The sequence below is a fragment of the Scyliorhinus torazame genome, chromosome 8 (assembly GCF_047496885.1).
Source record: "Scyliorhinus torazame isolate Kashiwa2021f chromosome 8, sScyTor2.1, whole genome shotgun sequence".
NCBI classification, from domain to species: Eukaryota; Metazoa; Chordata; class Chondrichthyes; order Carcharhiniformes; family Scyliorhinidae; genus Scyliorhinus; species Scyliorhinus torazame.
In genome coordinates this window covers 152569919-152596562 of record NC_092714.1, presented here as the reverse complement: position 1 = coordinate 152596562, position 26644 = coordinate 152569919, and the positions used below count along the sequence as shown (strand labels likewise).

Here is a 26644-nt window from a genome sequence, read left to right as displayed (position 1 = left end):
GATTAATGGGTGTTTCTCTGGTTGACAAACAGTGGTGTCCCTCAGGGTTCAGTGTTGGGCCCACATTTGTTCACAATTTACATAGATGATTTGGAGTTGGGAACCAAGTGCAATGTGTCCAAGTTTGCCTTCATTGCTAGAGAGATGGAGTTTAAGACTAGGGAGGTTATGCTGCAATTGTATAAGGTGTTAGTGAGGCCACACCTGGAGTATTGTGTTCAGTTTTGGTCTCCTTACTTGAGAAAGGACGTACTGGCACTGGAGGGTGTGCAGAGGAGATTCACGAGGTTAATCCCAGATCTGAAGGGGTTGGATTACGAGGAGAGGTTGAGTAGACTGGGACTGTACTCGTTGGAATTTAGAAGGATGAGGGGGGATCTTATAGAAACATATAAAATTATGAAGGGAATAGATAGCATTGATGCGGGCAGGCTGTTTCCACTGGTGTGTGAAAGCAGAACTAGGGGCATAGCCTCAAAATAAGGGGAAGTAGATTTAGGACCGAGTTTAGGAGGAACTTCTTCACCCAAAGGGTTGTGAATCTATGGAATTCCTTGCCCAGTGAAGCAGTAGAGGCTCCTTCATTAAATATTTTTAAGATAAAGATAGATAGTTTTTTGAAGAATAAAGGGATTAAGGGTTATGGTGTTCGGGCTGGAAAGTGGAGCTGAGTCCACAAAAGATCAGCCATGATCGCATTGAATGGTGGAGCAGGCTCGAGGGGCCAGATGGCCTACTCCTGCTTCTAGTTCTTATGTTCGCAGACAACACTAAGATGAGTGGTAAAGCAAAAAGTACAGAGGATACCGGAAGTCTGCAGAGGGATTTGGATAGGTTAAGTGAATGAGCTGGGGTCTGGCAGATGGAATACATAATGTTGACAAATGTGAGGTTATCCATTTTGGTAGGAATAACAGCAAAAGGGATTATTATTTAAATGATAAAATATTAAAACATGCCGCTGTGCAGAGACGTGGGTGTGCTAGTGCATGAGTCGCAAAAAGTTGGTTTACAGGTGCAACAGGTGATTAAGAAGGCAAATGGAATTTTGTCCTTCATTGCTAGAAGGATGGAGTTTAAGACTAGGGAGGTTATGCTGCAATTATATAAGGTGTTAGTGAGGCCACACCTGGAGTATTGTGTTCAGTTTTGGTCTCCGTACCTGAGAAAGGATGTACTGGCTCTGGAGGGTGTGCAGAGGAGATTCACGAGGTTAATCCCAGAGCTGAATGGGTTGGATTACGAGGAGAGGTTGAGTAGACTGGGACTGTACTCGTTGGAATTTAGAAGGATGCGGGGGGGATCTTATAGAAACGTATAAAATTATGAAGGGAATAGATAGGATAGATGCGGGCAGGTTGTTTCCACTGTCGGGTGAAAGCAGAACTAGGGGGCATAGCATCAAAATAAGGGGAAGTAGATTTAGGACTGAGTTTAGGAGGAACTTCTTCACCCAAAGGGTTGTGAATCTATGGAATTCCTTGCCCAGTGAAGCAGTTGAGGCTCCTTCATTAAATATTTTTAAGATAATTATTTTTGAAGAATAAAGGGATTAAGGGTTATGTGTTCGGGCCGGAAAGTGGAGCTGAGTCCAAAAAAGATTAGCCATGATCTCAGGGCAGTTTCACTCACCGTTTCTCTGTGTTTATCTTTCTCTCCATTTCTGTGTTGATCTCTATCTGTTTCTGTGTTTATCGCTCTCTCTGTTTCTGTGTTTACATCTCCCTCTATTGATATCTCTTTTTTCATCCTCTCCCTGTGTCCCTCTCTTAGGGCAACACGGTAGCATTGTGGATAGCACAATTGCTTCACAGCTCCAGGGTCCCAGGTTCGATTCCGGCTTGGGTCACTGTCTGTGCGGAGTCTGCACATCCTCCCCGTGTGTGCGTGGGTTTTCTCCGGGTGCTCCGGTTTCCTCCCACAGTCCAAAGATGTGTGGGTTAGGTTGATTGGCCATGCTAAATTGCCCTTAGTGAACAAAATTGCCCTTAGTGTTGGGTGGGGTTATTGGGTTATGGGGATAGGGAGGAGGTGTTGACCTTGGGTAGAGTGCTCTTTCCAAGAGCCAGTGCAGACTCGATGGGCCGAATGGCCTCCTTCTGCACTGTAAATTCTATGAAAATCTCATTGAATGGCGGAGCAGGCTCGAGGGGCTTGATAGCTTACTCCTGCTCCTAATTCTTATGTTTTTTTTAAATTTTAGAGTACCCAATTCATTTTTTTCCAATTAAGGGACAATTTAGCTTGGCCAATCCACCTACCCTGCACATCTTTGGGGTTGTGGGGCGAAACCCACACAAACACGGGGAGAATGTGCAAACTCCACACGGACAGTGACCCAGAACCGGGATCGAACCTGGGACCTCAGCGCCGTGAGGTAGCAGGGCTAACCGACTGCGCCACCATGCTGCCCTGTGCTTGTCTTTTCAACCAGGCCTTTAAAAAAAAATATTACTGCAGCTGTCATACTCACACGAACCCAGACATTTAACCCTTACTGCGCCAATTCCCTATAATACTTCTGAAATTCCTACATTCATCACAATTTCTCTCAATTACTTTGTGCTTATATCTCTCTGTTTCTCGGTGTTCTCTCTCCCTTTGTTCCTGTTTTTCACTCACCGTTTCTCTGTGTTTATCTTTCTCTCCATTTCTGTGTCGATCTCTATCTGTTTCTGTGTTTATCGCTCTCTCTGTTTCTGTGTTTATATCTCCCTCTATTGATATCTCTTGTTTCATCCTCTCCCTGTGTTCCTCACTCCCTCTCCCTGTGTTTCCCTCCCCGAGTTTCTCTCACTCCCTCCCCGTGTTTCTCCCATAGAATCATAGAAATCCAACAGTGTAGAAGGTGGCCCATCGGGTCTGCATTGGCAATGGGGAGAGCACCTTACTTAAGCCTACACCTCCACCCTATCGCCGTAATGCAGTAACCCCACCAAGCATTTTTGGGGCACTAACTGGCAATTTAACACGGCCAATCCTTGTAACCTGCACATCTTTGGACCGTGAGAGCAAACCCACGCAGACATGGGGAGAAAGTGCAAACTCCACACAGTCACCCGATGCCGGTATTGAACCCAGGTCATTGGAGCTGTGAGGCATAAGTGCCAACCACTGTGCCAGCGTGCTGCCCATCTCTCCCCGCGTTTCCCTTTCTCCGTGTGCTCATCTCCCTCTCTCCCCATGTTCCACTCCCTCTCTCTTTGTGTTCCTCTCCCTCTCTCCGTGTTCCTCTCCCTTTCTCCCCATGTTCCTCTCCCTCTCTCCCTGTGTTCCTCTCCCTCTTTCCGTGTTCCTCTCCCTCTCTCCCTGTGTTCCTCTCCCTCTCTCCCCGTGTTCCTCTCCCTCTCTCCCTATGTTCCTCTCCCTTTCTCCCCGTGTTCCTCTCCCTCCCTGTGTTCCTCTCCCTCTCCCTCTCTCCCGGTGTTCCTCTCCGCCTCTCCTTGTGTTTTCCTCTCTTGCTTCGTGTTTCTCTCCCCGTGATTCTCTCCCTCGCTCCCCGTGATTCTCTCCCTCGCTCCCCGTGATTCTCTCCCTCGCTCTCCGTGATTCTCTCCCTCGCTCCCCGTGATTCTCTCCCTCGCTCCCCGTGATTCTCTCCCTCGCTCCCATGATTCTCTCCCTCGCTCCCCGTGCTTCTTTCCCTCGCTCCCCGTGATTCTCTCCCTCGCTCCCCGTGATTCTCTCTCTCGCTCCCCGTGGTTCTCTCCCTCGCTCCCCGTGTTTCTCTCCCTCGCTCCCCGTGTTTCTCTCCCTCGCTCCCCGTGTTTCTCTCCCTCGCTCCCCGTGTTTCTCTCCCTCGCTCCCCGTGTTTCTCTCCCTCGCTCCCCGTGTTTTTATCCCTCGCTCCCCGTAATTCGCTCCCCGTGATTCTCTCCCTCGCTCCCCGTGATTCTCTCCCTTGCACCCCGTGATTCTCTCCCTCGCACCCCGTGATTCTCTCCCTCGCTCCTCGTGATTCTCTCCCTCGCACCCCGTGGTTCTCTCCCTTGCTCCGCGTGGTTCTCTCCCTCGCTCCCCGTGATTCTCTCCCTCGCTCCCCGTGATTCTCTCCCTCGCTCCCCGTGATTCTCTCCCTCTCTCCCCGTGTTTCTCTCCCTCTCTCCCCGTGTTTCTCTACCTCACTCCCCGTGATTCTCTCCCTCTCTCCCCGTGATTCTCTCCCTCAGTCCCCGTGATTCTCTCCCTCAGTCCCCGTGATTCTCTCCCTCAGTCCCCGTGATTCTCTCCCTCACTCCCCGCGATTCTCTCCCTCACTCCCCGCGATTCTCTCCCTCACTCCCCGCGATTCTCTCCCACACTCCCCGCGATTCTCTCCCTCACTCCCTGCGATTCTCTCCCTTGCACCCCGTGATTCTCTCCCTCGCACCCCGTGATTCTCTCCCTCGCTCCTCGTGATTCTCTCCCTCGCACCCCGTGGTTCTCTCCCTTGCTCCGCGTGGTTCTCTCCCTCGCTCCCCGTGATTCTCTCCCTCGCTCCCCGTGATTCTCTCCCTCGCTCCCCGTGATTCTCTCCCTCTCTCCCCGTGTTTCTCTCCCTCTCTCCCCGTGTTTCTCTACCTCACTCCCCGTGATTCTCTCCCTCTCTCCCCGTGATTCTCTCCCTCAGTCCCCGTGATTCTCTCCCTCAGTCCCCGTGATTCTCTCCCTCAGTCCCCGTGATTCTCTCCCTCACTCCCCGCGATTCTCTCCCTCACTCCCCGCGATGCTCTCCCTCACTCCCCGCGATGCTCTCCCTCACTCCCCGCGATGCTCTCCCTCACTCCCCGCGATTCCCTCCCTCCCTCACCGTGTTTTTCTCCCTCACTCACCGCGATTCTCTCCCACGCTCCCCGTGATTCTCTCCCACGCTCCCCGTGATTTTCTCCCTCGCTCCCCGTAATTCTCTCCCTCGCTCCCCGTGATTCTCTCCCTCGCTCCCCGTGTTTCTCTCACTCTCTCCCCGTGTTTCTCTCACTCTCTCCCCGTGATTCTCTCCCTCACTCCCCGTGATTCTCTCCCTCACTCCCCGTGATTCTCTCCCTCACTCCCCGTGATTCTCTCCCTCACTCCCCGTGATTCTCTCCCTCACTCCCCGTGTTTTTCTCCCTCACTCCCAGTGATTCTCTCCCTCATTCCCCGTGATTCTCTCCCTCACTTCCGTGATTCTCTCCCTCTCCGTGATTCTCTCCCTCACTCCCCCTGATTCTCTCCCTCACTCCCTGTGATTCTCCCCTTCATTCCCCGCATTTCTTGTCAAAAACAATTTAGACTACACAATTTATTTTTCCGATTAAGGGGCAATTTAGCATGGCCAATCCTCCTAACCTGCACATCTTTGGGTTGTGGGGGCGAAACCCAGCAAACATGGAGATAATGAACAAACTCCATACAGACAGTGACCCAGGGCCAGGATCGAACCTGGAACCTCAGTCCTGTGAAGCCGCAGTGCTAACCATTGCACCACCGTGCTGCCCTCACTCCCCGTGTTTCTTTCCCTCACTCCCTGTGTTACTCTCCTCTCTCGTCTCTCCACCTCCTCTCTCATTTTCTCTATCCCCGTGTTACGCTCTTGCTCTCCGTGTTTCCTTCTCTCTCCCTCTGTTTCCCTCTCACTAGCTCTCTCCGTGTGTCTCACTTCCTCTCTCCCTGTGTTTCTCACTCGCTCTCTCCGTGTTTCTCACTCGCTCTCTCCCTGTGTTTCTCACTCGCTTTCTCTGTGTTTCTTACTCGCTCTCTCCGTGTTTCTCACTCACTCTCACCCTGTTTCTCACTCGCACTCTCCATGTTTCTCACTCGTTCTCTCCCTCGCTCCGCGTGATTCCTTCACTCGCTCCGCGTGATTCTCTCCCTCGCTCCCCGTGTTTCTCTCCCTCGCTCCCCGTGTTTCTCTCCCTCGCACCCCGTGATTCTCTCCCTCGCTCCCCGTGATTCTCTCCCTCGCTCCCCATGATTCTCTCCCTCGCTCCCCATGATTCTCTCCCTCGCTCCCCGTGATTCTCTCCCTCACTCCCCGCGATTCTCTCCCTCGCTCCCCGCGATTCTCGCCCTCGCTCCCCGTGATTCTCTCCCTCACTCACCGTGTTTTTCTCCCTCACTCACCATGTTTATCTCCCTCCCCGTGTTTCTCTCCCTCGCTCCTCGTGATTCTCTCCCACGCTCCCCGTGATTCTCCCCCTCGCTCCCTGTGATTCTCTCCCTCGCTCCCCGTGATTCTCTCCCTCGCTCCCCGTGTTTCTCTCCCTCTCTCCTGTTTCTCTCCCTCGCTCCCCGTGTTTCTCTCCCTCTCTCCTCGTGTTTCTCTCCCTCGCTCCCCGTGATTCTCTCCCTCGCTCCCCGTGATTCTCTCCCTCGCTCCCCGTGATTCTCTCAATCACTCCCCGCGATTCTCTCCCTCACTCCCCGCGATTCTCTCCCTCACTCCCCGCGATTCTCTCCCTCACTCCCCACGATTCTCTCCCTCACTCCCCACGATTCTCTCCCTCACTCCCCGCGATTCTCTCCCTCACTCCCCGCGATTCTCTCCCTCACTCCCCGCGATTCTCTCCCTCACTCCCCGCGATTCTCTCCCTCACTCCCCGCGATTCTCTCCCTCACTCCCCGCGATTCTCTCCCTCACTCCCCGCGATTCTCTCCCTCACTCCCCGCGATTCTCTCCCTCACTCCCCGCGATTCTCTCCCTCACTCCCCGCGATTCTCTCCCTCACTCCCCGCGATTCTCTCCCTCACTTCCCGCGATTCTCTCCCTCACTCCCCGCGATTCTCTCCCTCACTCACCGTGTTTTTCTCCCTCACTCACCGTGTTTATCTCCCTCCCCGTGTTTCTCTCCCACGCTCCCCGTGATTCTCTCCCACGCTCCCCGTGATTCTCTCCCTCGCTCCCTGTGATTCTCTCCCTCGCTCCCCGTGATTCTCTCCCTCGCTCCCCGTGATTCTCTCCCTCGCTCCCTGTGATTCTCTCCGTCGCTCCCCGCGTTTCTCTCCCTCACTCCCCGCGTTTCTCTCCCTCACTCCCCGCGTTTCTCTCCCTCACTCCCCGCGTTTCTTTCCCTCACTCCCCGCGTTTCTCTCCCTCACTCCCCTCGTTTCTCTCCCTCACTCCCCGCGTTTCTCTCCCTCACTCCCCGCGATTCTCTCCCTCACTCCCCGCGATTCGCTCCCACACTCCACGCGATTCTCTCCCTCACTCCCCGCGATTCTCTCCCTCACTCCCCGCGATTCTCTCCCTCACTTCCCGTGATTCTCTCCCTCACTCCCCGCGATTCTCTCCCTCACTCACCGTGTTTTTCTCCCTCACTCACCGTGTTTATCTCCCTCCCCGTGTATCTCTCCCACGCTCCCCGTGATTCTCTCCCACGCTCCCCGTGATTCTCTCCCTCGCTCCCTGTGATTCTCTCCCTCGCTCCCCGTGATTCTCTCCCTCGCTCCCCGTGATTCTCTCCCTCGCTCCCTGTGATTCTCTCCGTCGCTCCCCGCGTTTCTCTCCCTCACTCCCCGCGTTTCTCTCCCTCACTCCCCGCGTTTCTCTCCCTCACTCCCCGCGTTTCTTTCCCTCACTCCCCGCGTTTCTCTCCCTCACTCCCCTCGTTTCTCTCCCTCACTCCCCGCGTTTCTCTCCCTCACTCCCCGCGATTCTCTCCCTCACTCCCCGCGATACGCTCCCACACTCCCCGCGATACGCTCCCACACTCCACGCGATTCTCTCCCTCTCTCACCGTGTTTTTCTCCCTCACTCACCGTGTTTATCTCCCTCCCCGTGTTTCTCTCCCTCGCTCCCCGTGATTCTCTCCCACGCTCCCCGTGATTCTCTCCCTCGCTCCCTGTGATTCTCTCCCTCGCTCCCCGTGATTCTCTCCCTCGCTCCCCGTGTTTCTCTCCCTCTCTCCTCTGTTTCTCTCCCTCGCTCCCCGTGTTTCTCTCCCTCTCTCCTCGTGTTTCTCTCCCTCGCTCCCCGTGATTCTCTCCCTCGCTCCCCGTGATTCTTTCCCTCACTCCCCGTGATTCTCTCCCTCACTCCCCGCGATTCTCTCCCTCACTCCCTGCGATTCTCTCCCACACTCTCCGTGATTCTCTCCCTCATTCCCCGCGATTCTCTCCCTCGCTCTTCGTGATTCTCTCCCTCGCTCCCTGTGATTCTCTCCCTCGCTCCCCGTGATTCTCTCCCTCGCTCCCTGTGATTCTCTCCGTCGCTCCCCGTGTTTCTCTCCCTCACTCCAAGTGTTTCTCTCCCTTACTCCCTGCGATTCTCTCCCTCACTCCCCGTGATTCTCTCCCTCACTCTCCGTGATTCTCTCCTTCATTCCCCGCGTTTCTTCTTTTGAAAAAAAATTTAGACTACACAATTTATTTTTCCAATTAAGGGGCAATTTAGCGTGGCCAATCCTCCTAACCTGCACATCTTTGGGTTGTGGGGGCGAAACCAAGCAAATATGGGGAAAATGAACAAACTCCATACAGACAGTGACCCAGGGCCAGGATCGAACCTGGAACCTAGGCGCTGTGAAGCCGCAGTGCTAACCACTGCACCACCGTGCTGCCCTCACTCCCCGTGTTTCTCTCCCTCACTCCCTGTGTTTCTCTCCTCTCTCTCTCTTCTCTACACCTCTCTCTCTCATTTTCTTTATCCCCGTGTTACGCTCTTGCTCTACGTGTTTTCTTCTCTCTCCCTCTGTTTCCCTCTCACTAGCTCTCTCCCTGTGTTTCTCACTCGCTCACTCCCTGTGTTTCTCACTAGCTCTCTCCCTGTGTTTCTCACTCGCTCTCTCCCTGTGTTTCTCACTCGCTCTCTCCCTGTGTTTTTCACTCGCTCTCTCCGTGTTTCTCACTCGCTCTCTCCCTGTGATTCTCACTCGCTCTCTCCCTGTGTTTCTCACTCGCTCTCTCCCTGTGTGTCTCACTCGCTCTCTCCCTGTGTTTCTCACTCGCTCCCTCCCTGTGTTTCTCACTCGCTCTCTCCGTGTTTCTCACTCGCTCTCTCCGTGTTTCTCACTCGCTCTCTCCGTGTTTCTCACTCGCTCTCTCCCTGTGTTTCTCACTCGCTCTCTCCGTGTCTCTCACTCGCTTCCTCCCTGTGTTTCTCACTCGCTCTCTCCCTGTGTCTCTCACTCGCTCCCTCCCTGTGTTTCTCACTCGCTCCCTCCCTGTGTTTCTCACTCGCTCTCTCCGTGTCTCTCACTCGCTCTCCGTGTCTCTCACTCGCTCCCTCCCTGTGTTTCTCACTCGCTCTCTCCCTGTGTCTCTCACTCGCTCCCTCCCTGTGTTTCTCACTCGCTCCCTCCCTGTGTTTCTCACTCGCTCTCTCCCTGTGTTTCTCACTCGCTCTCTCCGTGTTTCTCACTCGCTCTCTCCCTGTGTTTCTCACTCGCTCTCTCCCTTTGTCTCTCACTCGCTCCCTCCCTGTGTTTCTCACTTGCTCCCTCCCTGTGTCTCTCACTCGCTCCCTCCCTGTGTTTCTCACTTGCTCCCTCCCTGTGTTTCTCACTCGCTCCCTCCCTGTGTTTCTCACTTGCTCCCTCCCTGTGTTTCTCACTTGCTCCCTCCCTGTGTTTCTCACTCGCTCTCTCCCTGTGTCTCTCACTCGCTCCCTCCCTGTGTTTCTCACTCGCTCTCTCCCTGTGTCTCTCACTCGCTCTCTCCCTGTGTTTCTCACTCACTTCCTCCCTGTGTTTCTCACTTGCTCCCTCCCTGTGTTTCTCACTCGCTCCCTCCCTGTGTTTCTCACTTGCTCCCTCCCTGTGTTTCTCACTCGCTCTCTCCCTGCGTCTCTCACTCGCTCCCTCCCTGTGTTTCTCACTCGCTCTCTCCCTGTGTCTCTCACTCGCTCTCTCCCTGTGTTTTTCACTCGCTCCCTCCCTGTGTTTCTCACTCGCTCCCTCCTTGTTTCCCACTTGCTCTCTCCCTGTGTCTCTCACTCGCTCCCTCCCTGTGTTTCTCACTCGCTCTCTCCGTGTTTCTCACTCGCTCTCTCCCTGTGATTCTCACTCGCTCTCTCCCTGTGTTTCTCACTCGCTCTCTCCCTGTGTTTCTCACTCGCTCTCTCCCTGTGTGTCTCACTCGCTCTCTCCCTGTGTTTCTCACTCGCTCCCTCCCTGTGTTTCTCACTCGCTCTCTCCGTGTTTCTCACTCGCTCTCTCCGTGTTTCTCACTCGCTCTCTCCGTGTTTCTCACTCGCTCTCTCCGTGTTTCTCACTCGCTCTCTCCCTGTGTTTCTCACTCGCTCTCTCCCTGTGTTTCTCACTCGCTCTCTCCGTGTCTCTCACTCGCTTCCTCCCTGTGTTTCTCACTCGCTCTCTCCCTGTGTCTCTCACTCGCTCCCTCCCTGTGTTTCTCACTCGCTCCCTCCCTGTGTTTCTCACTCGCTCTCTCCGTGTCTCTCACTCGCTCTCCCTGTGTCTCTCACTCGCTCCCTCCCTGTGTTTCTCACTCGCTCTCTCCCTGTGTCTCTCACTCGCTCCCTCCCTGTGTTTCTCACTCGCTCTCTCCCTGTGTTTCTCACTCGCTCTCTCCGTGTTTCTCACTCGCTCTCTCCCTGTGTTTCTCACTCGCTCTCTCCCTGTGTCTCTCACTCGCTCCCTCCCTGTGTTTCTCACTTGCTCCCTCCCTGTGTCTCTCACTCGTTCCCTCCCTGTGTTTCTCACTCGCTCCCTCCCTGTGTTTCTCACTCGCTCCCTCCCTGTGTTTCTCACTCGCTCCCTCCCTGTGTTTCTCACTCGCTCCCTCCCTGTGTTTCTCACTCGCTCTCTCACTGTGTTTCTCACTTGCTCTCTCCGTGTTTCTCACTCGCTCTCTCCATGTGTTTCTCACTCGCTCCCTCCCTGTGTATCTCACTCGCTCTCTCCCTGTGTTTCTCACTCGCTTCCTCCCTGTGTTTCTCACTTGCTCCCTCCCTGTGTTTCTCACTCGCTCCCTCCCTGTGTTTCTCACTTGCTCTCTCCGTGTTTCTCACTCGCTCTCTCCCTGTGTTTCTCACTCGCTCTCTCCCTGTGTCTCTCACTCGCTCCCTCCCTGTGTTTCTCACTCGCTCTCTCCGTGTTTCTCACTCGCTCTCTCCATGTGTTTCTCACTCGCTCCCTCCCTGTGTTTCTCACTCGCTCTCTCCCTGTGTTTCTCACTCGCTCTCTCCGTGTTTCTCACTCGCTCTCTCCCTGTGTTTCTCACTCGCTCTCTCCCTGTGTTTCTCACTCGCTCTCTCCCTGTGTTTCTCACTCGCTCTCTCCCTGTGTTTCTCACTCGCTCTCTCCCTGTGTATCTCACTCGCTCTCTCCATGTCTCTCACTCGCTCTCTCCATGTCTCTCACTCGCTCTCTCCGTGTTTCTCACTCGCTCTCTCCATGTGTTTCTCACTCGCTCCCTCCCTGTGTTTCTCACTCGCTCTCTCCCTGTGTTTCTCACTCGCTCTCTCCCTGTGTTTCTCACTCGCTCCCTCCCAGTGTTTCTCACTCGCTCTCTCCGTGTTTCTCACTCGCTCCCTCCCTGTGTTTCTCACTCGCTCCCTCCCTGTGTATCTCACTCGCTCCCTCCTTGTTTCCCACTTGCTCCCTCCCTGTGTTTCTCACTCGCTCTCTCCCTGTGTTTCTCACTCGCTCTCTCACTGTGTTTCTCACTTGCTCTCTCCGTGTTTCTCACTCGCTCTCTCCCTGTGTCTCTCACTCTTTCCCTCCCTGTGTCTCTCACTCGCTCTCCCCGTGTTTCTCACTCGCTCTCTCCATGTGTTTCTCACTCGCTCCCTCCCTGTGTTTCTCACTCGCTCTCTCCGTGTTTCTCACTCGCTCTCTCCCTGTGTTTCTCACTCGCTCTCTCCCTGTGTTACTCACTCGCTCTCTCCCTGTGTCTCTCACTCTTTCCCTCCCTGTGTCTCTCACTCGCTCTCTCCGTGTTTCTCACTCGCTCTCTCCATGTGTTTCTCACTCGCTCCCTCCCTGTGTTTCTCACTCGCTCTCTCCCTGTGTTTCTCACTCGCTCTCTCCCTGTGTTTCTCACTCGCTCTCTCCCTGTGTTTCTCACTCGCTCTCTCCCTGTGTTTCTCACTCGCTCTCTCCCTGTGTATCTCACTCGCTCTCTCCATGTCTCTCACTCGCTCTCTCCATGTCTCTCACTCGCTCTCTCCGTGTTTCTCACTCGCTCTCTCCATGTGTTTCTCACTCGCTCCCTCCCTGTGTTTCTCACTCGCTCTCTCCCTGTGTTTCTCACTCGCTCTCTCCCTGTGTTTCTCACTCGCTCCCTCCCAGTGTTTCTCACTCGCTCTCTCCGTGTTTCTCACTCGCTCCCTCCCTGTGCTTCTCACTCGCTCCCTCCCTGTGTTTCTCACTCGCTCTCTCACTGTGTTTCTCACTTGCTCTCTCCCTGTGTCTCTCACTCGCTCCCTCCCTGTGTTTCACACTCGCTCCCTCCCTGTGTTTCTCACTCGCTCCCTCCCTGTGTTTCTCACTCGCTCCCTCCCTGTGTTTCTCACTCGCTCTCTCACTGTGTTTCTCACTTGCTCTCTCCGTGTTTCTCACTCGCTCCCTCCCTGTGTTTCTCACTCGCTCTCTCCCTGTGTTTCTCACTCGCTCCCTCCCTGTGTTTCTCACTCGCTCTCTCCCTGTGTTTCTCACTCGCTCCCTCCCTGTGTTTCTCACTCGCTCTCTCACTGTGTTTCTCACTTGCTCTCTCCGTGTTTCTCACTCGCTCCCTCCCTGTGTTTCTCACTCGCTCTCTCCCTGTGTCTCTCACTCGCTCCCTCCCTGTGTTTCTCACTCGCTCTCTCCCTGTGTCTCTCACTCACTCCCTCCCTGTGTTTCTCACTCGCTCTCCCCATGTTTCTCTTTCTCTCTCCCTGTGTTTCTCTCACTCTCTCCCCGTGTCTCTCACTCGCTTCCTCCCTGTGTTTCTCACTCGCTCCCTCCCTGTGTTTCTCACTCGCTCCCTCCCTGTGTTTCTCACTCGCTCTCTCCCTGTGTTTCACACTTGCTCTCTCCCTGTGTTTCTCACTTGCTCTCTCCGTGTTTCTCACTCGCTCCCTCCCTGTGTTTCTCACTCGCTCTCTCCATGTCTCTCACTCACTCCCTCCCTGTGTTTCTCACTCGCTCTCTCCCTGTGTTTCTCACTCGCTCTCTCCGTGTCTCTCACTCGCTCCCTCCGTGTTTCTCACTCGCTCTCTCCGTGTCTCTCACTCACTCCCTCCCTGTGTTTCTCACTCACTCTCTCCGTGTTTCTCACTCGCTCTCCCCATGTTTCTCTTTCTCTCTCCCTGTGTTTCTCACTCGCTTCCTCCCTGTGTTTCTCACTCGCTCCCTCCCTGTGTTTCTCACTCGCTCACTCCCTGTGTCTCTCACTCGCTCCCTCCCTGTGTTTCTCACTCGCTCTCTCCCTGTGTCTCTCACTCGCTCCCTCCCTGTGTTTCTCACTCGCTCTCTCCCTGTGTCTCTCACTCGCTCCCTCCCTGTGTTTCTCACTCGCTCTCTCCGTGTTTCTCACTCGCTCTCTCCCTGTGTTTCTCACTCGCTCCCTCCCAGTGTATCTTGCTCCCTCCCTCCATGTCTCTCACTCGCTCCCTCCCTGTGTTTCTCACTCGCTCTCTCCGTGTTTCTCAGTCGCTCTCTCCCTGTGTTTCTCACTCGCTCTCTCCCTGTGTTTCTCACTCGCTCTCCCCATGTTTCTCTTTCTCTCTCCCTCTCTCCCAATGTTTCTCTCTCTCTATCTTTTTGTTTCTCTCTCTTAGTTTTTCTTTGTGCTTCTCTCACTGTGTTTCTTTCTCTCTCCATCTCCCTGTGTTATTCTCTTGCTCTTCATGTGTTTCCTTCTCTCTACCTGTGTTTCTCTCCCTGTTTCTCTCCCTCCCTGTTGCACTCTCACCCTCCCTTTTTTCGGTAATGTTTTTATTATAATTTTAAACAATTTCTATACAAAGCATACAATAACACAGAATAACAATCAAACAATAAGAACCCCCCACTTCCTCTTACAACACTATAACCTCACCACTAAATTCTTCCCTCACCCGCCAACAGCTAACATTGACCAACTCTTTAAAGTTCATTCATTATAAACGGCCGCCCGCTATGGTAAAACCATTCCATCGACCCTCTCATGGTAATCTTCACCTTCTCGAGGTGTAAAAACCCCATCATGTCACCCATCCATGCCAAGCACTTGGTGGTGAAGTCAATGTCCAGCCCAAGAGGATCTGCCTCATGAACACAAGTGAGGCAAAGGCCAGGACGTCTGCCCTTGCCCCTGACCGGAGCTTCGGCATATCCAAAACCCCAAAAATCGCCACCATTGGGCACGGCTCCAGCCCTATGTTCAGGATTGCTGACATGGTACCAAAAAAGGACCTCCAGAAGTCCACCAGCTTTGTGCATGACCAGAAATAAGCGCATGGTTCACCGGTCCCCTCAAACACTGATCACATTTATCCTCCACCCCATCGAAAAACCAACTCATTCTAATCTTTGTGAGGTGTGCTTGAAACACTATCTTTAGCTGGATGAGACTCAGCCTCGCACAGGACAAGGTCGCGCTCACCCTCCTCATGCCTCACTCCAAACCTCCTCCTCCAAGATCAGCCCCAGCTCCTCTGTCCACTTTGCCTTCACATCCTCAACCGAGCATATCTCCTCCCCCACTATCTGCTGGTAAATGCCTGACATACTGGCCACCTCCGACCCCGAGCAGGATAAAATCCGCTTGAGCAAGGTAGAAAGAACGCTGCTTCACTGGGAAGGCTGGAAAATACCTTTTGACCCAGCTACGCATCTGGAAATACCTGAAACCATCAGCGCCTGTAAGCCCATGTTTCTCATTCAGTTTCCCCAGTCTAGTGAACTGACCCTCGAAAAACAAATTTCCCCCATTTTCCTTCCACTCCCTAAACTTCACATTCGACCTGGCAGGCTCGAATAACTGGTTTGTACAAATGGAAGATAGCCTCGAGGCAAACTTTAAATTGAGATGTTGACGGAATTGCCTCCAAATTTCTAACATGACTACTGCCACCAGGTTAGTTGAATAGTTCTTCGGTGCCACCAGGAGCGGAACCATTACCAATGCCCTTAGGCTTGCCCCCCTCACAGACACCGCTTCTACCCAGATCCACTGCTCCTCTGAATCCCCTCAACACTCTAGCACTTTTTCAGCATTGACAGCCTAGTAGTAATATTGAAAGTTTGGCAAGGCCAAGACCACAGCCTGTTTCTCCCTTTGGAGCACCGTCCTCCTGATCCTCGGGCCATTACAACAGCCCATGCTATGAAGCCCAGTCCAAACCCAAATTTCTCTCGTATCACGAACAGATGGTCCCACTGTACCTGGTCGAATGCTTTCTCCGTATCAAGCAAAATTATCATCTCCGGAACCCAACCCTCCCCCGGATTAAGTACCATGTTCAACAGCCGCCTCACGCTTACCGTTAACCTCAGCCCCTCCACAAACCCCGTTTGGCCTTTCCCCACCACCTTTGGCCATTAAGGCTCCAGTATTACCGCAACACCTTAGCTCGAAGCTTCGCATGCACATTTAACAGGGAGATCGGATACTGTGTCTTGCAGTCTGCGGGGTCTTTGTCCTCCTTCAGGAGCAGGGAAATCGACGCCTGTCCCAGCATCTGTGCAGAGCACCTCTCTCCAAGGAGTCATAGAATTTACAGTGCAGAAGGAGGCCATTCAGCCCATCGAGTCTGCGCCGCCTCTTTGAAAGAGCACCCTACCCAAGCCCAATCCTCCACCCTATCCCCATAACCCAGTAACCCCACCCAAAACTAAGGGCAATTTTGGACACTAAGGGCAATATAGCATGGCCAATCCACCTAACCTGCACATCTTTGGACTGTGGGAGGAAACCGGAGCACCCGGAGGAAACCCACGCACACACGGGGAGAATGTGCAGACTCCGCACAGAGAGTGACCCAAGCCGGGAATCGAACCTGGGACCCTGGAGCTGTGAAGCAATTGTGCTAACCACCATGCTACCGTGCTGCCTTGAACATCCCCAACAATAAAGGGGCCAGCTGGTCTACAATAGTTTTTATAGAGTTCGACTGGGAACCCATCGGGCCCGGTGTCTTCCCCGACTGCATCAATTTCAGTGCCTCCTTGATCTCTTCCAACTTCAACAGAGCTGATAGTTCTTCCCATAACTCCTCCTCCACCTTGGCAAAGTCCAACTCCCCCAGGAACTCCACCATATCCCTCCCATCCCAAGGCTGTTCGGACCTGTATAACTTTTCGTTAAAGACCCTAAATATCTCACTCACCTTCTCCTGAGCCGAGACCAGCCCCCCCCCCCCCCCCCCCCCGCGCCATCCCGCACCCTAGTATGGACAATCTGCCTCTCTGCCTCCCGTTTCCTCAGTTTATATACCAGGAGCCGACTTCCTTCTCACCATACTCGTAGATTGCCCCTTTAGCTCACCTCAACTGTCGCAGTGCCCCACCCTGGAGAACAAATCAAACTGCGTTTGTAGTTTTTTTCACTCCACAAATAGTTCTGGGGATGGATTGTTCGCATACCTGCGATCAACCTCTATAGTGTTGTCTACCAGTGTTTCCCGTTCCATCCATGCCTCTGCATCTACATGTGCCTTGAAAGATATAATTTCTCCCCTAACTTTCACCGTCAGCACCTTCCATAATATTGAGGGTGAGACATTCCCATTGTCATTGTTCGAAATGTAATCTTGGATACTCCTGAGATCCTTGCACAGAACCCCAGGTCCGCCAACAGACCTACATCTAACCGCCACCCCGGCCTTCCTCCAACTTCAAGTGCACCCAACGTGGGGCCTGGTCAGAAATGACCACCTGTCAGTACTCAGACTTTTTCACCCCTGCTAACAGCACCCGGCTCATGACAAATTAATCAATCCTGGAAAACACATGATGTACTGAGGAACAGAACAAAAATTCTCTCCCCCGGATGTCTGAACTGGCAAGGGTCTGCACCCCCCCTTCTATTTCCTCCATAAATGCAATTAATGCCTTTGCCATCCCCCCTGGGACCAGTGACCTTGGCCTCGAGCAATCCACCCTTGGGTCTAGCACACAGTTCACGTCTCCACCCATAATGAGTTGATGGGTATTTTGATCTGGCATCGCTGCTAGCAATTGTTTCATGAACATTGTATCATCCCAATTCGGGGTGCACACATTCACCAACACCACCTGTTTCCCTTCTAATACCCCTGTGACTTTTACATACTGCCCGCCTGCATTCACTATTATCTTCTCTGAACAAATCCGGCCCCTTTTATTAACAAGAATTGTCACCCCTTGGGCCCTACTGTCGAATCCTGAGTGGAAAACTTGGCTCACCCTAGCCTTTTGTAGCCGCGCTTGATCAGGCTGGCGCATATGGGTCTCCTAGAGAAACATTGCGTTGGCCCCCAGACTCTTTAAAGCAGCAGAAAACCCATGCTCTTTTTATTGGCCCCCCAGACCCCGCAAATTCTAGGTGAGCACCCTTGATGGGGGTCTCTCACCACTGCACTCCCCAACGCTCAACCTCGAGTTAACCTTTACCACCATGATAGGCCAGAGCTTCACCGATGATTCCCAGCCACAGGCTCAATTAGGATGGCGGTCCATCCCACCCCTGTGGTGGAACAAAGAAAAATTCCTGGTCACTGTCAGTTCTCCCCCGTCTCCCCCCCCAAACACACACACACAACACCCAGGTCAGCAGAACAGCCTGTTGTCTCCTCTACCCGCCCGCCCCACCTTCTAGACCCATCAAACCTAACCTAACTGGCCCAACAAGTCGCAGTCCCAACCCCCACTTCACTGTGTTAACTAGCCTACTTCCTAGCAGCGCCAGCAAACTGACCACCATCGCCCCTGCTCTGACAGGCTCCACCTACTCCCTAACCACCGCCTTCGCTCCTGCTCTAGCTCGTCCCTCCACTGGTCCTCATCCCACCAATATTCAACAAAACCCGAAACTCAGGAAACACCCCAGTCCCAACGTCCCAACAACTACTATACCCGTACAGAAGAGTAAACATGAAAACAGAGCAGAGGAAATGTCCCCTATGTAACCACCTCAATCATAACCCCAACATAACTTGTATCACTGTGAACCTGAACGGTAAAACCCCAACCACCCATCAGCCAACCCACATACCTCAAACCGTATGGCTCCACCACAGATGGTGGCTCATTCGGTTGCAGCTTCTGCCTCAGCGCCCTGTCCAGTTCTGGCGCAGCAAACACCTCCTCGTTGTTTATCAGCTGAGAGAACTTTGCAGAAAGGTACCCGGCCAGCCTCAAGCCTTCGACTCCCTCTGGCAGACCCACCAGCCTCAGGTTCATGCGCCTGGACCTGTCCTTCGTATCATCCATGTTTCACCTTGAGGCCGTCATTTTTGTCGTCAACAATTGCCGTTTTGGCTTCCAACGACGTGCGTCGTTCCACGTGCTGAGACAAGGCCTCCTCCGTGCCTTTCAACTTCTTTGCCTACTGCCTTAGCCGTCTTGCCCAGCTGCTCTTTGACCGGGCCCAGAGCCTCCTCCACTGCAACTTTAAATGATGCCCTCATCTCCTGGTCATGCCTCAGGAATCGCTTGTTCATCTCCCCACTGAACTTCTCCAGCTCCTTTGCCGCAACCCCCGCCATCATATTGAGGGTGATGGGCGCAGCCGCTTCACCCGCCATCTTTGTTGAATCCTTGTATGGGCTCAGCACCTGTAATTTCTCCCCACTGCCTCTCTTCGATGTCGACCTCAACATCACCCGGTTCACCTTTGTTTGCTCCACCAGGCCGTCGGGTTAAATCCTGAAAATTCCTCGCAAAAGTGCAGAAAAGCCCAAAGTACCAGGAACTGTGTGGGAGCCACCTAAAGTGCATCCGGTAGTTACATGAAGGTGCACTGGAAGTCTCTATCTCCCTGTTGCTCTCTCTCTTTCTCTCCGTGTTTCTCTCTCTCTGTTTCTCTCCTTCCCTCCATGTTTCTCTCTCTCCCTCCGTGTTTTACTCTGTCTCCCCGTGTTTCACTCTGTCTCCCCGTGTTTCTCTCTCTCTCTCCCTCCGTGTTTCCCTCTCTCTCCGTCCGTCTTTCTCTCTTTCTCCACCCGTCTTTCCTCTCTCTCCGTCCTTCTTTCCTTCTCTCTTCTCCATCTTTCCTTCTCTCCCATGATCTTTTCCCCGTGCTCCTCTCCATTTCGGTGTTTCTCACTCTCTCTCTCTCTCCATGTCCGTGTTTCCCCCCTCTCTGTCCGTGTTCCTCTCGCTCTGTCCATGTTCTCTCTCTCTGTCCTTGTTCCCCCTCTCTATCCATGTTCCCCTCTCTCTCTCTATCCGTGTTCCCCTCTCTCTCTCTCTGTCCCCCATATTCCCCCCCTCTCTCTCTGTACCCAGTGTTCTTCTCTCCCTCTCTCTCCCCTGTATTCCTCTCTCCCAGTGTTTCTGTCGCCCTCTCTGTCCCACCCTGTGTTCCTCTCGCCCTCGCTCCCCACCCCCCCCTGTGTTTAGAACATAAGAACTAGGAGTAGGCAATTCAGCCCCACGAACCTGCTCTGCTATTTAATAGGATCATTGCTGATCTCATCTTGGCCTCAACTCAACTTTCCTGCCCGTTCTCCATGACCCTTTAACACATTATTTATTAAAGGTCTGTCTACCTACTCCTTAAATTTACTCAATGTCCCGGAATCCACCACACTCTAGGATAATGAATTCCACAGATTCACGACCCTTTGAGAGAAGTAATTTCTCCTCTGTTTTAAATCTGCTATCCCCCACAAGAGGGGTTAGATTGCCCCACAAGAGGAAACATCCGCTCTACATCTACTTTGCCGATCCCTTTTAGTATCTTGTATATCTCAAACCGATCTTCCCTCATTCTTCTGATCTCGAGAGTATTGGCCTACACTGCTCAATCTCTCTTCATCTCTGGAATCTGTCTAGTTTTTTTCTCTTGGTATTTATTTCTGTTTTTCTCTCTATCTCTCTCTCTCAGTATTTTTCTCCCTCTCTTTATCTCTGTATTTGTCTGTTTAAATCCCTGCATTTATCTTTCTTTCTCAGTTTATTTACGTTTCTTTCTCTGTACACTTTTTCTGTCTATCTCTCTCTGTTTCTCTCTCTTTTCCATCGCTCCGTATTACCTCTCTCTTGATCTCCGTCTCTTTCTCTGTTTATCTGTTTCTCTGAACTTTCTCCCTCGCCCCCTGAATAGAGTCCGGCAGGAACATGGCGGCGAAGCCCGGAGCTGGAGCTGACAGGAAAGCGGCTCAATCTCACGCCAAGTCTTTCCTCTGCTTGCAGGAATCGGAGAAGGCGGCGGCGGAGGCCGGGGCGATGGCGGGGTTGGGGCCCGGAGCTCCACAGCAGCAGGCGGTCGGTGCCGCCGCCGGGGACGAGTCCTCAGACAGCGATGGGGAGCACGAAGGGCCGCAGAAACTCATCAGGAAAGTGTCCACCTCCGGGCAGATCAGGAGCAAGGTAAGGTTCAGGCTGTTGGAGGTGGCAGTGAGGGGCCAGGCCGCAGCTCGGCTGCCCGTTGCTATGCTCGGTTGCTAGGGAGCGGCACCGATGGAAGCCGGCCGTCCCCATGGCAGCGGGAGTCAGGCCAGTGGCAAGGTCCAGCTGTTGGGGCACTGGCAGCCAGCCAGCCAGGTAACTTCAAGGGAATTGCACCACACCTTGACCATCCCATCAAATAAAGGGGAAGGTTCTTACCTGGCACACAAATCATTTTCAAGAAAGTTGGCCAGCTGAAGATGTTCCAAGCACACACTCCAGGTCAGTCAGCAGTTCCTGGCTGGTTGGGCAAAGGTGTGGGCATCCCTTCTCCTTTTGTTTTGTATGGACTGCCACTTGGGAAAAGTTGGGTGCCACCAAAGAAAAGTCCAAGCTGTAAGTTCAGTGCCATTGAAAATTAAAAAAAATAAGTTCTGGAACTGGGGGAACTGCTTTCTGGGTGTTGCCTATACTACCGGTTTGGGTGTTTGCTGTATGAAATATATCGGTTGCATTTTAACTGTAAATGCCACATATGTCAGAAGCTTTGTGCTGTGCAAGTTGATGCATATTTTAGTCAATCTCTCGTTTTTATCAATTTGCTCGGTGAAAAGTAGTCTGCGTGTGCAGTGGGGTTCGATGCTGAGAATTAGTTTGACCAAAGTACACATATAATTCAGTCCCTGTGTTCAAGTAATTCCAAACCTTTTTTATTTCCATTACTGATTCCTCTGTCAACATTGATAATGGAACTGACTATGTAAACTTGTCACAACGTAATTAAACCCTCCCAATAATGTGGTACTGCAATGCTCTCACTGGGAGGAGTGGGGTGGGAGTGTGGGTTGAAATAAGCATGAGAAGGTAATGCAAAGTTTCCTTTATAAATATGGTCAGAGGAATGTATAATGAAATGGTTTACAAGCAGTGTGCACAGACAAATCATATATCTATATTAACCCTTATGATTTTGTATGTGACATTTACTTAAATTATATTTTTAGGGATAATATTTTGGCAAAGCTTTTTCATTTGTTTATAAACATAAAAATGTAAATAGCTTCACAATACATTATTGCATTACTTGCACATGACATTCTTGTGAAGAAAATGCAAAATAACTCTTCCTTTCCAAATAAAAACAGCTGTGCCATTTTCTTTGAGTAAGACAGTATACGTTTTAACATAATTCAAACCACAGTGACTGCAGTGTGGCATGTATTAATATAAACTATTGAGCTTGTTTTAACCAGTGAAATTTCACAAGGCTTCTTTCATTTGATTGGCTCAAAACTACAATTTGTCTAGGATTTTGCTTTCTTTTGAATTGCTTTGAAAAAGGACAGAATATTAGCTCTGTAATCAACAGTATTTTGTTTTTATTAATAGAAATCCTCTGGTGTTGCCCGCAGGAAGTCCTGGTATGTTCTGAGATAGGAAATTTGGGAATGCAGAAAGGAGAGATAAGTGGAGTAGTTGTTTACAACGTGGGGCGAGAGCACAAATTAAAGTAGGGATGCAGTTGGGTTAATTTCTTGCTTTTTGAGTGTAGAATTGCCTGGGACCAAAGGCAGATGCGAATTTTCCTGCAGCAGAGAGTTTTGGGACTGAGGCTGTTTGCTGTCAAGAACAACTTGCAATTATGTAGTGCCTTTGATATGGACAAATTTCCACAGTAATTTGGGGGCATAATCAGACCCAAATAGAACCAAAAACGGCATCCCTCCAATTAGGAGGGATGACCAAACACACTTGGTTAAAAAGGCGGGCTTTAAGGTCACAAACGATACCGTTCAGAAAAAAATTCATAGTTGAATTGTGTGTTTGTCCATTGTCATAATTCACCTTTCTTTGGGTTTAAGTGTTATCAGAACGTTATCATTGCCAGTCACAGTGTTTAACCTGAAGGTTCTAGGTTCAGGCCCCCCTGGAATTTGAGTACAGAATCTGAGTTGACACTTCAGTGGGGCATTGTAAAAGAGCTGTATTGCTGAAGGGGTTGCGTTTCAAATATGTTTTAAATCAAGACTCTGTCTGTGTGTTCCGATGGTGTATTTGAAAGAGTAGGTACTTCCTCCTTCAATAAATATCACCATTTGTGGGATCTTGCTTTGTATGATTAGTTGCTGCATTGACTGCACTTGAAAAATAATGATCCACCTGTGAAGTAAAATGCCAGTTTGTTCTAAGAAACAGCAAGTCCTGGCATGTTATCTGAATTGCCTGCTTTGGATGTGAATCAAAAACAGAGGATTGAATATTGTACATCATGACCCAATGTGATATTTTGATTAGATTCAGAGGTGGGGGCAGATTTAAGTGACATTCTGAACATTAGAATCTATAGTTCTGCACAGTGACAGAAAAGTTCTTGCAGTTGTAGTTACCAGCCTGGTAAGGCCATTCATCAAAGCTGATATCTGAATGAAAGCTGAGAGTCAGGTTTTGAGATGAAAACCTGATTGGAGATACTTTACATACAAAACAGGAAAACTATTTTTGATTTTCTTGTAAATTCTGTTTTTTCTTAACAACCTTAATTTTGGTTTACTTGTATCTTTCTCTAGTCTCTTGCCTATTTCCTCTCATGTCCTCTTCCAGATTTTCTTATCCCTAGATCCACTTCTTTCTCTCTCAACCCTATTACCACTAAACTGCTGATCACCCAATTTTCCTCTTCCATGTGAGCCAGTGTTGTTAATGGTTCTTTCTCTTCAGCTACTGCCTACCTTCCCTTTAAATTTGCTGTCATCACCTCCTCCTCAAAAAACCCTCAGCAATTCCTCCAACTACTACTTCAACTCCAATCTTCCTTTCCTAATTTCTTGAAGTCTTACAACACCAGGTTAAAGTCCAACAGGTTTATTTGGAATCACTAGCTTTTGAAGCGTAGCTCCTTCATCAGGTGAGTGGACTTACAACCTGGTGTTAGAAGACTTCTGACTGTGCCCACCCCAATCCAACGCTGGCATCTCCACATCATAATTTCTTGAACATATCGTCACCTCCCAAATCCTTTCCCATCTTTCCCAGAACTCCATGTTTGAATCCTCCCATCAGATTTCCACCCCTGCCACAGTACCAAAACAGCTCTTATCAAAAGTACCCAAATGACATCCTAAGTGACTGTGACAGAGGTGAATTTTTCCTCCTTGTCACTCTTGATTTGTCTGCAGCCTTTGACACGGTACCACACCATCTTCCTCCCAACATTTCCCCACTCTTATACAGCTTGCAATGTTGTCTCTTGTTGCTGTAGCATTATGGTCTCTGATCTCTCCCAAGGGCCTATCGCTGGTCCCCTTCTAATTCTCATCTACATGTTGCCCCTTGGCGATATCGTTTTCACACAGCATTAATTTTCGTATGTACACTGACACCCAGTTCTTCCTCACCACTACCTCTCTCTACTCCTCAACTATTGTTAAATTACCAGACCGCATATCTGACATCCAGTACTGGATGAGCAAAGCTTTCCTTCAATTAAATACTGGGAAGATTGAAGCCATTGTTCTCGATTACTGCTCGATTCTCTACTGATTCCATCCCTCTCTCAGGTAATCATCTGAGACAGTTAGTCTGAGACAGTTGTTCACAGTCTGTTTGCAGCATTGGTGTCATATTTAACCCGGGAAGAGCTTCTGATCGTACATGCGAGCCTGTACTAAAACTGCCTTTTTTCACCTCTGTAACAATGCCTGGCTTTAGCCCTGTCTCAGCTTCTCTGCTCCTGAAACACTCATTCGTGCCTTTATTACCCTGAGACTTGATTCTTCCAATGTCCTGTGGCTGGTCTTGTACATTTTATCCTCTGTAAATTTGAGATCATCCAAAACTCTGCTTTCTGCATCTTAACTCGTACCAAGTCCTATCACCAACTCCTCATGTGCTTACTGACCTACATTGACTTCCGATCAAGCAAAGTCTTGATTTAAAAATTTCATCTTTCTTTAAAAATCTCTCCATGGCTTCGCTCCTCTCCATTTCTGTAACCTCTGCCAACCCCAAAGCTCTGAGGTATCTGCTAATTCTGGTCTCTTATGCATCCCTAGTTTTAATTGCTCCACTGTGGATAGCTGTGCCTTCAGCTGCCTAAGCCCAAAGCTGTGGAATTTCCATTCCCTCTCCCTCTCCCTCTGTGCCTTGCTTTCCTTTAAGAGACTCCCTGAAACAAACCATTCAACCAAGCTTTTGATCATGTGACCTGGTATCTCCCTATGTGGCTTGGTGTCATATTTTGTTTTAAAATGGTCGTGCAAAGCACCTTGGAACAAAGAACAAAGAACAAAGAAAAGTACAGCACAGGAACAGGCCCTTCGGCCCTCCAAGCCCGTGCCGACCATGCTGCCCGACTAAACTACAATCTTCTACACTTCCTGGGTCCGTATCCCTCTATTCCCATCCTATTCATGTATTTGTCAAGATGCCCCTTAAATGTCACTATCGTCCCTGCTTCCACCACCTCCTCCGGTAGCGAGTTCCAGGCACCCACTACCCTCTGCGTAAAAAACTTGCCTCGTACATCTACTCTAAACCTTGCTCCTCTCACCTTAAACCTATGCCCCCTAGTAATTGACCCCTCTACCCTGGGGAAAAGCCTCTGACTATCCACTCTGTCTATGCCCCTCATAATTTTGTATACCTCTATCAGGTCTCCCCTCAACCTCCTTCGTTCCAGTGAGAACAAACCGAGTTTATTCAACCGCTCCTCATAGCTAATGCCCTCCATACCAGGCAACATTCTGGTAAATCTCTTCTGCACCTCTCTAAAGCCTCCACATCCTTCTCGTACTGTGGCGACCAGAATTGAACACTATACTCCAAGTGTGGCCTAACTAAGGTTCTATACAGCTGCAACATGACTTGCCAATTCTTATACTCAATGCCCCGGCCAATGAAGGCAAGCATGCCGTATGCCTTCTTGACTACCTTCTTCACCTGTGTTGCCCCTTTCAATGACCTGTGGACCTGTACTCCTAGATCTCTTTGACTTTCAATACTCTTGAGGGTTCTACCATTCACTGTATATTCCCTACCTGCATTAGACCTTCCAAAATGCATTACCTCACATTTGTCCGGATTAAACTCCATCTGCCATCTCTCCGTCCAAGTCACCAAACAATCTAAATCCTGCTGTATCCTCCGACAGTCCTCATCGCTATCCGCAATTCCACCAACCTTTGTGTCGTCTGCAAACTTACTAATCAGACCAGTTACATTTTCCTCCAAATCATTTATATATACTACAAAGAGCAAAGGCCCCAGCACTGATCCCTGTGGAACACCACTGGTCACAGCCCTCCAATGAGAAAAGCATCCTTCCATTGCTACTCTCTGCCTTCTATGGCCTAGCCAGTTCTGTATCCACCTTGCCAGCTCACCCCTGATCCCGTGTGACTTCACCTTTTGTACTAGTCTACCATGAGGGACCTTGTCAAAGGCCTTACTGAAGTCCATATAGACAACATCCACTGCCCTACCTGCATCAATCATTTTAGTGACCTCCTCGAAAAACTCTATCAAGTTAGTGAGACACGACCTCCCCTTCACAAAACCGTGCTGCCTCTCACTAATACGTCCATTTGCTTCCAAATGGGAGTAGATCCTGTCTCGAAGAATTCTCTCCAGTAATTTCCCTACCACTGAAATAAGGCTCACCAGCCTGTAGTTCCCGGGATTACCCTTGCTACCCTTCTTAAACAGAGGAACAACATTGGCTATTCTCCAGTCCTCCGGGACATCCCCTGAAAACAGCGAGGATCCAAAGATTTCTGTCAAGGCCTCAGCAATTTCCTCTCCAGCCTCCTTCAGTATTCTGGGGTAGATCCCATCAGGCCCTGGGGACTTATCTACCTTAATATTTTTTAAGACACCCAACACCTCGTCTTTTTGGATCTCAATGTGACCCAGGCTATCTACACACCCTTCTCCAGACTCAACATCTACCAATTTCTTCTCTTTGGTGAATACTGATGCAAAGTATTCATTTAGCACCTCGCCCATTTCCTCTGGCTCCACACATAGATTCCCTTGTCTATCCTTCAGTGGGCCAACCCTTTCCCTGGCTACCCATTTTATTACATTAAAGATGCTGTGAAAATATAAGTTGTTGTATTATGCCCTCAAGTTACTGAATGAACAAGATGATCATGAGATTTTGAAAAACATTTTGAGATTTCAGTGGCTTCTAGTGTTGCTAAATTTCACAAATTTATTGTGAAAGACATGAT

At 50.8% G+C, this 26644-nt stretch overlaps 1 protein-coding gene and 1 long non-coding RNA gene across 5 annotated transcripts in view; both read left to right on the top strand.

Annotated features, from left to right (window-relative positions):
* dgkh (diacylglycerol kinase, eta) overlaps positions 1-26644 on the top strand; it is an 857220-nt gene that overhangs the window by 37556 nt on the left and 793020 nt on the right. For 2 of the 4 annotated variants that reach the window (XM_072514377.1, XM_072514378.1), the window contains exon 2: positions 20220-20396. In XM_072514377.1, coding sequence (XP_072370478.1) covers positions 20220-20396 — 177 coding nt within the window. Of the gene's footprint in view, positions 1-19707; positions 20397-26644 lie in introns of those variants that run through there. The other 2 variants (XM_072514379.1, XM_072514376.1) reach the window with 1 other exon arrangement.
* The window catches only part of LOC140428197 (uncharacterized), a 49900-nt gene continuing 43658 nt past the window's right edge, over positions 20403-26644 (top strand). The window contains exon 1 of the long non-coding RNA XR_011948730.1: positions 20403-20696. This is a non-coding gene — a long non-coding RNA (uncharacterized lncRNA). The remainder of the gene's footprint in view (positions 20697-26644) is intronic.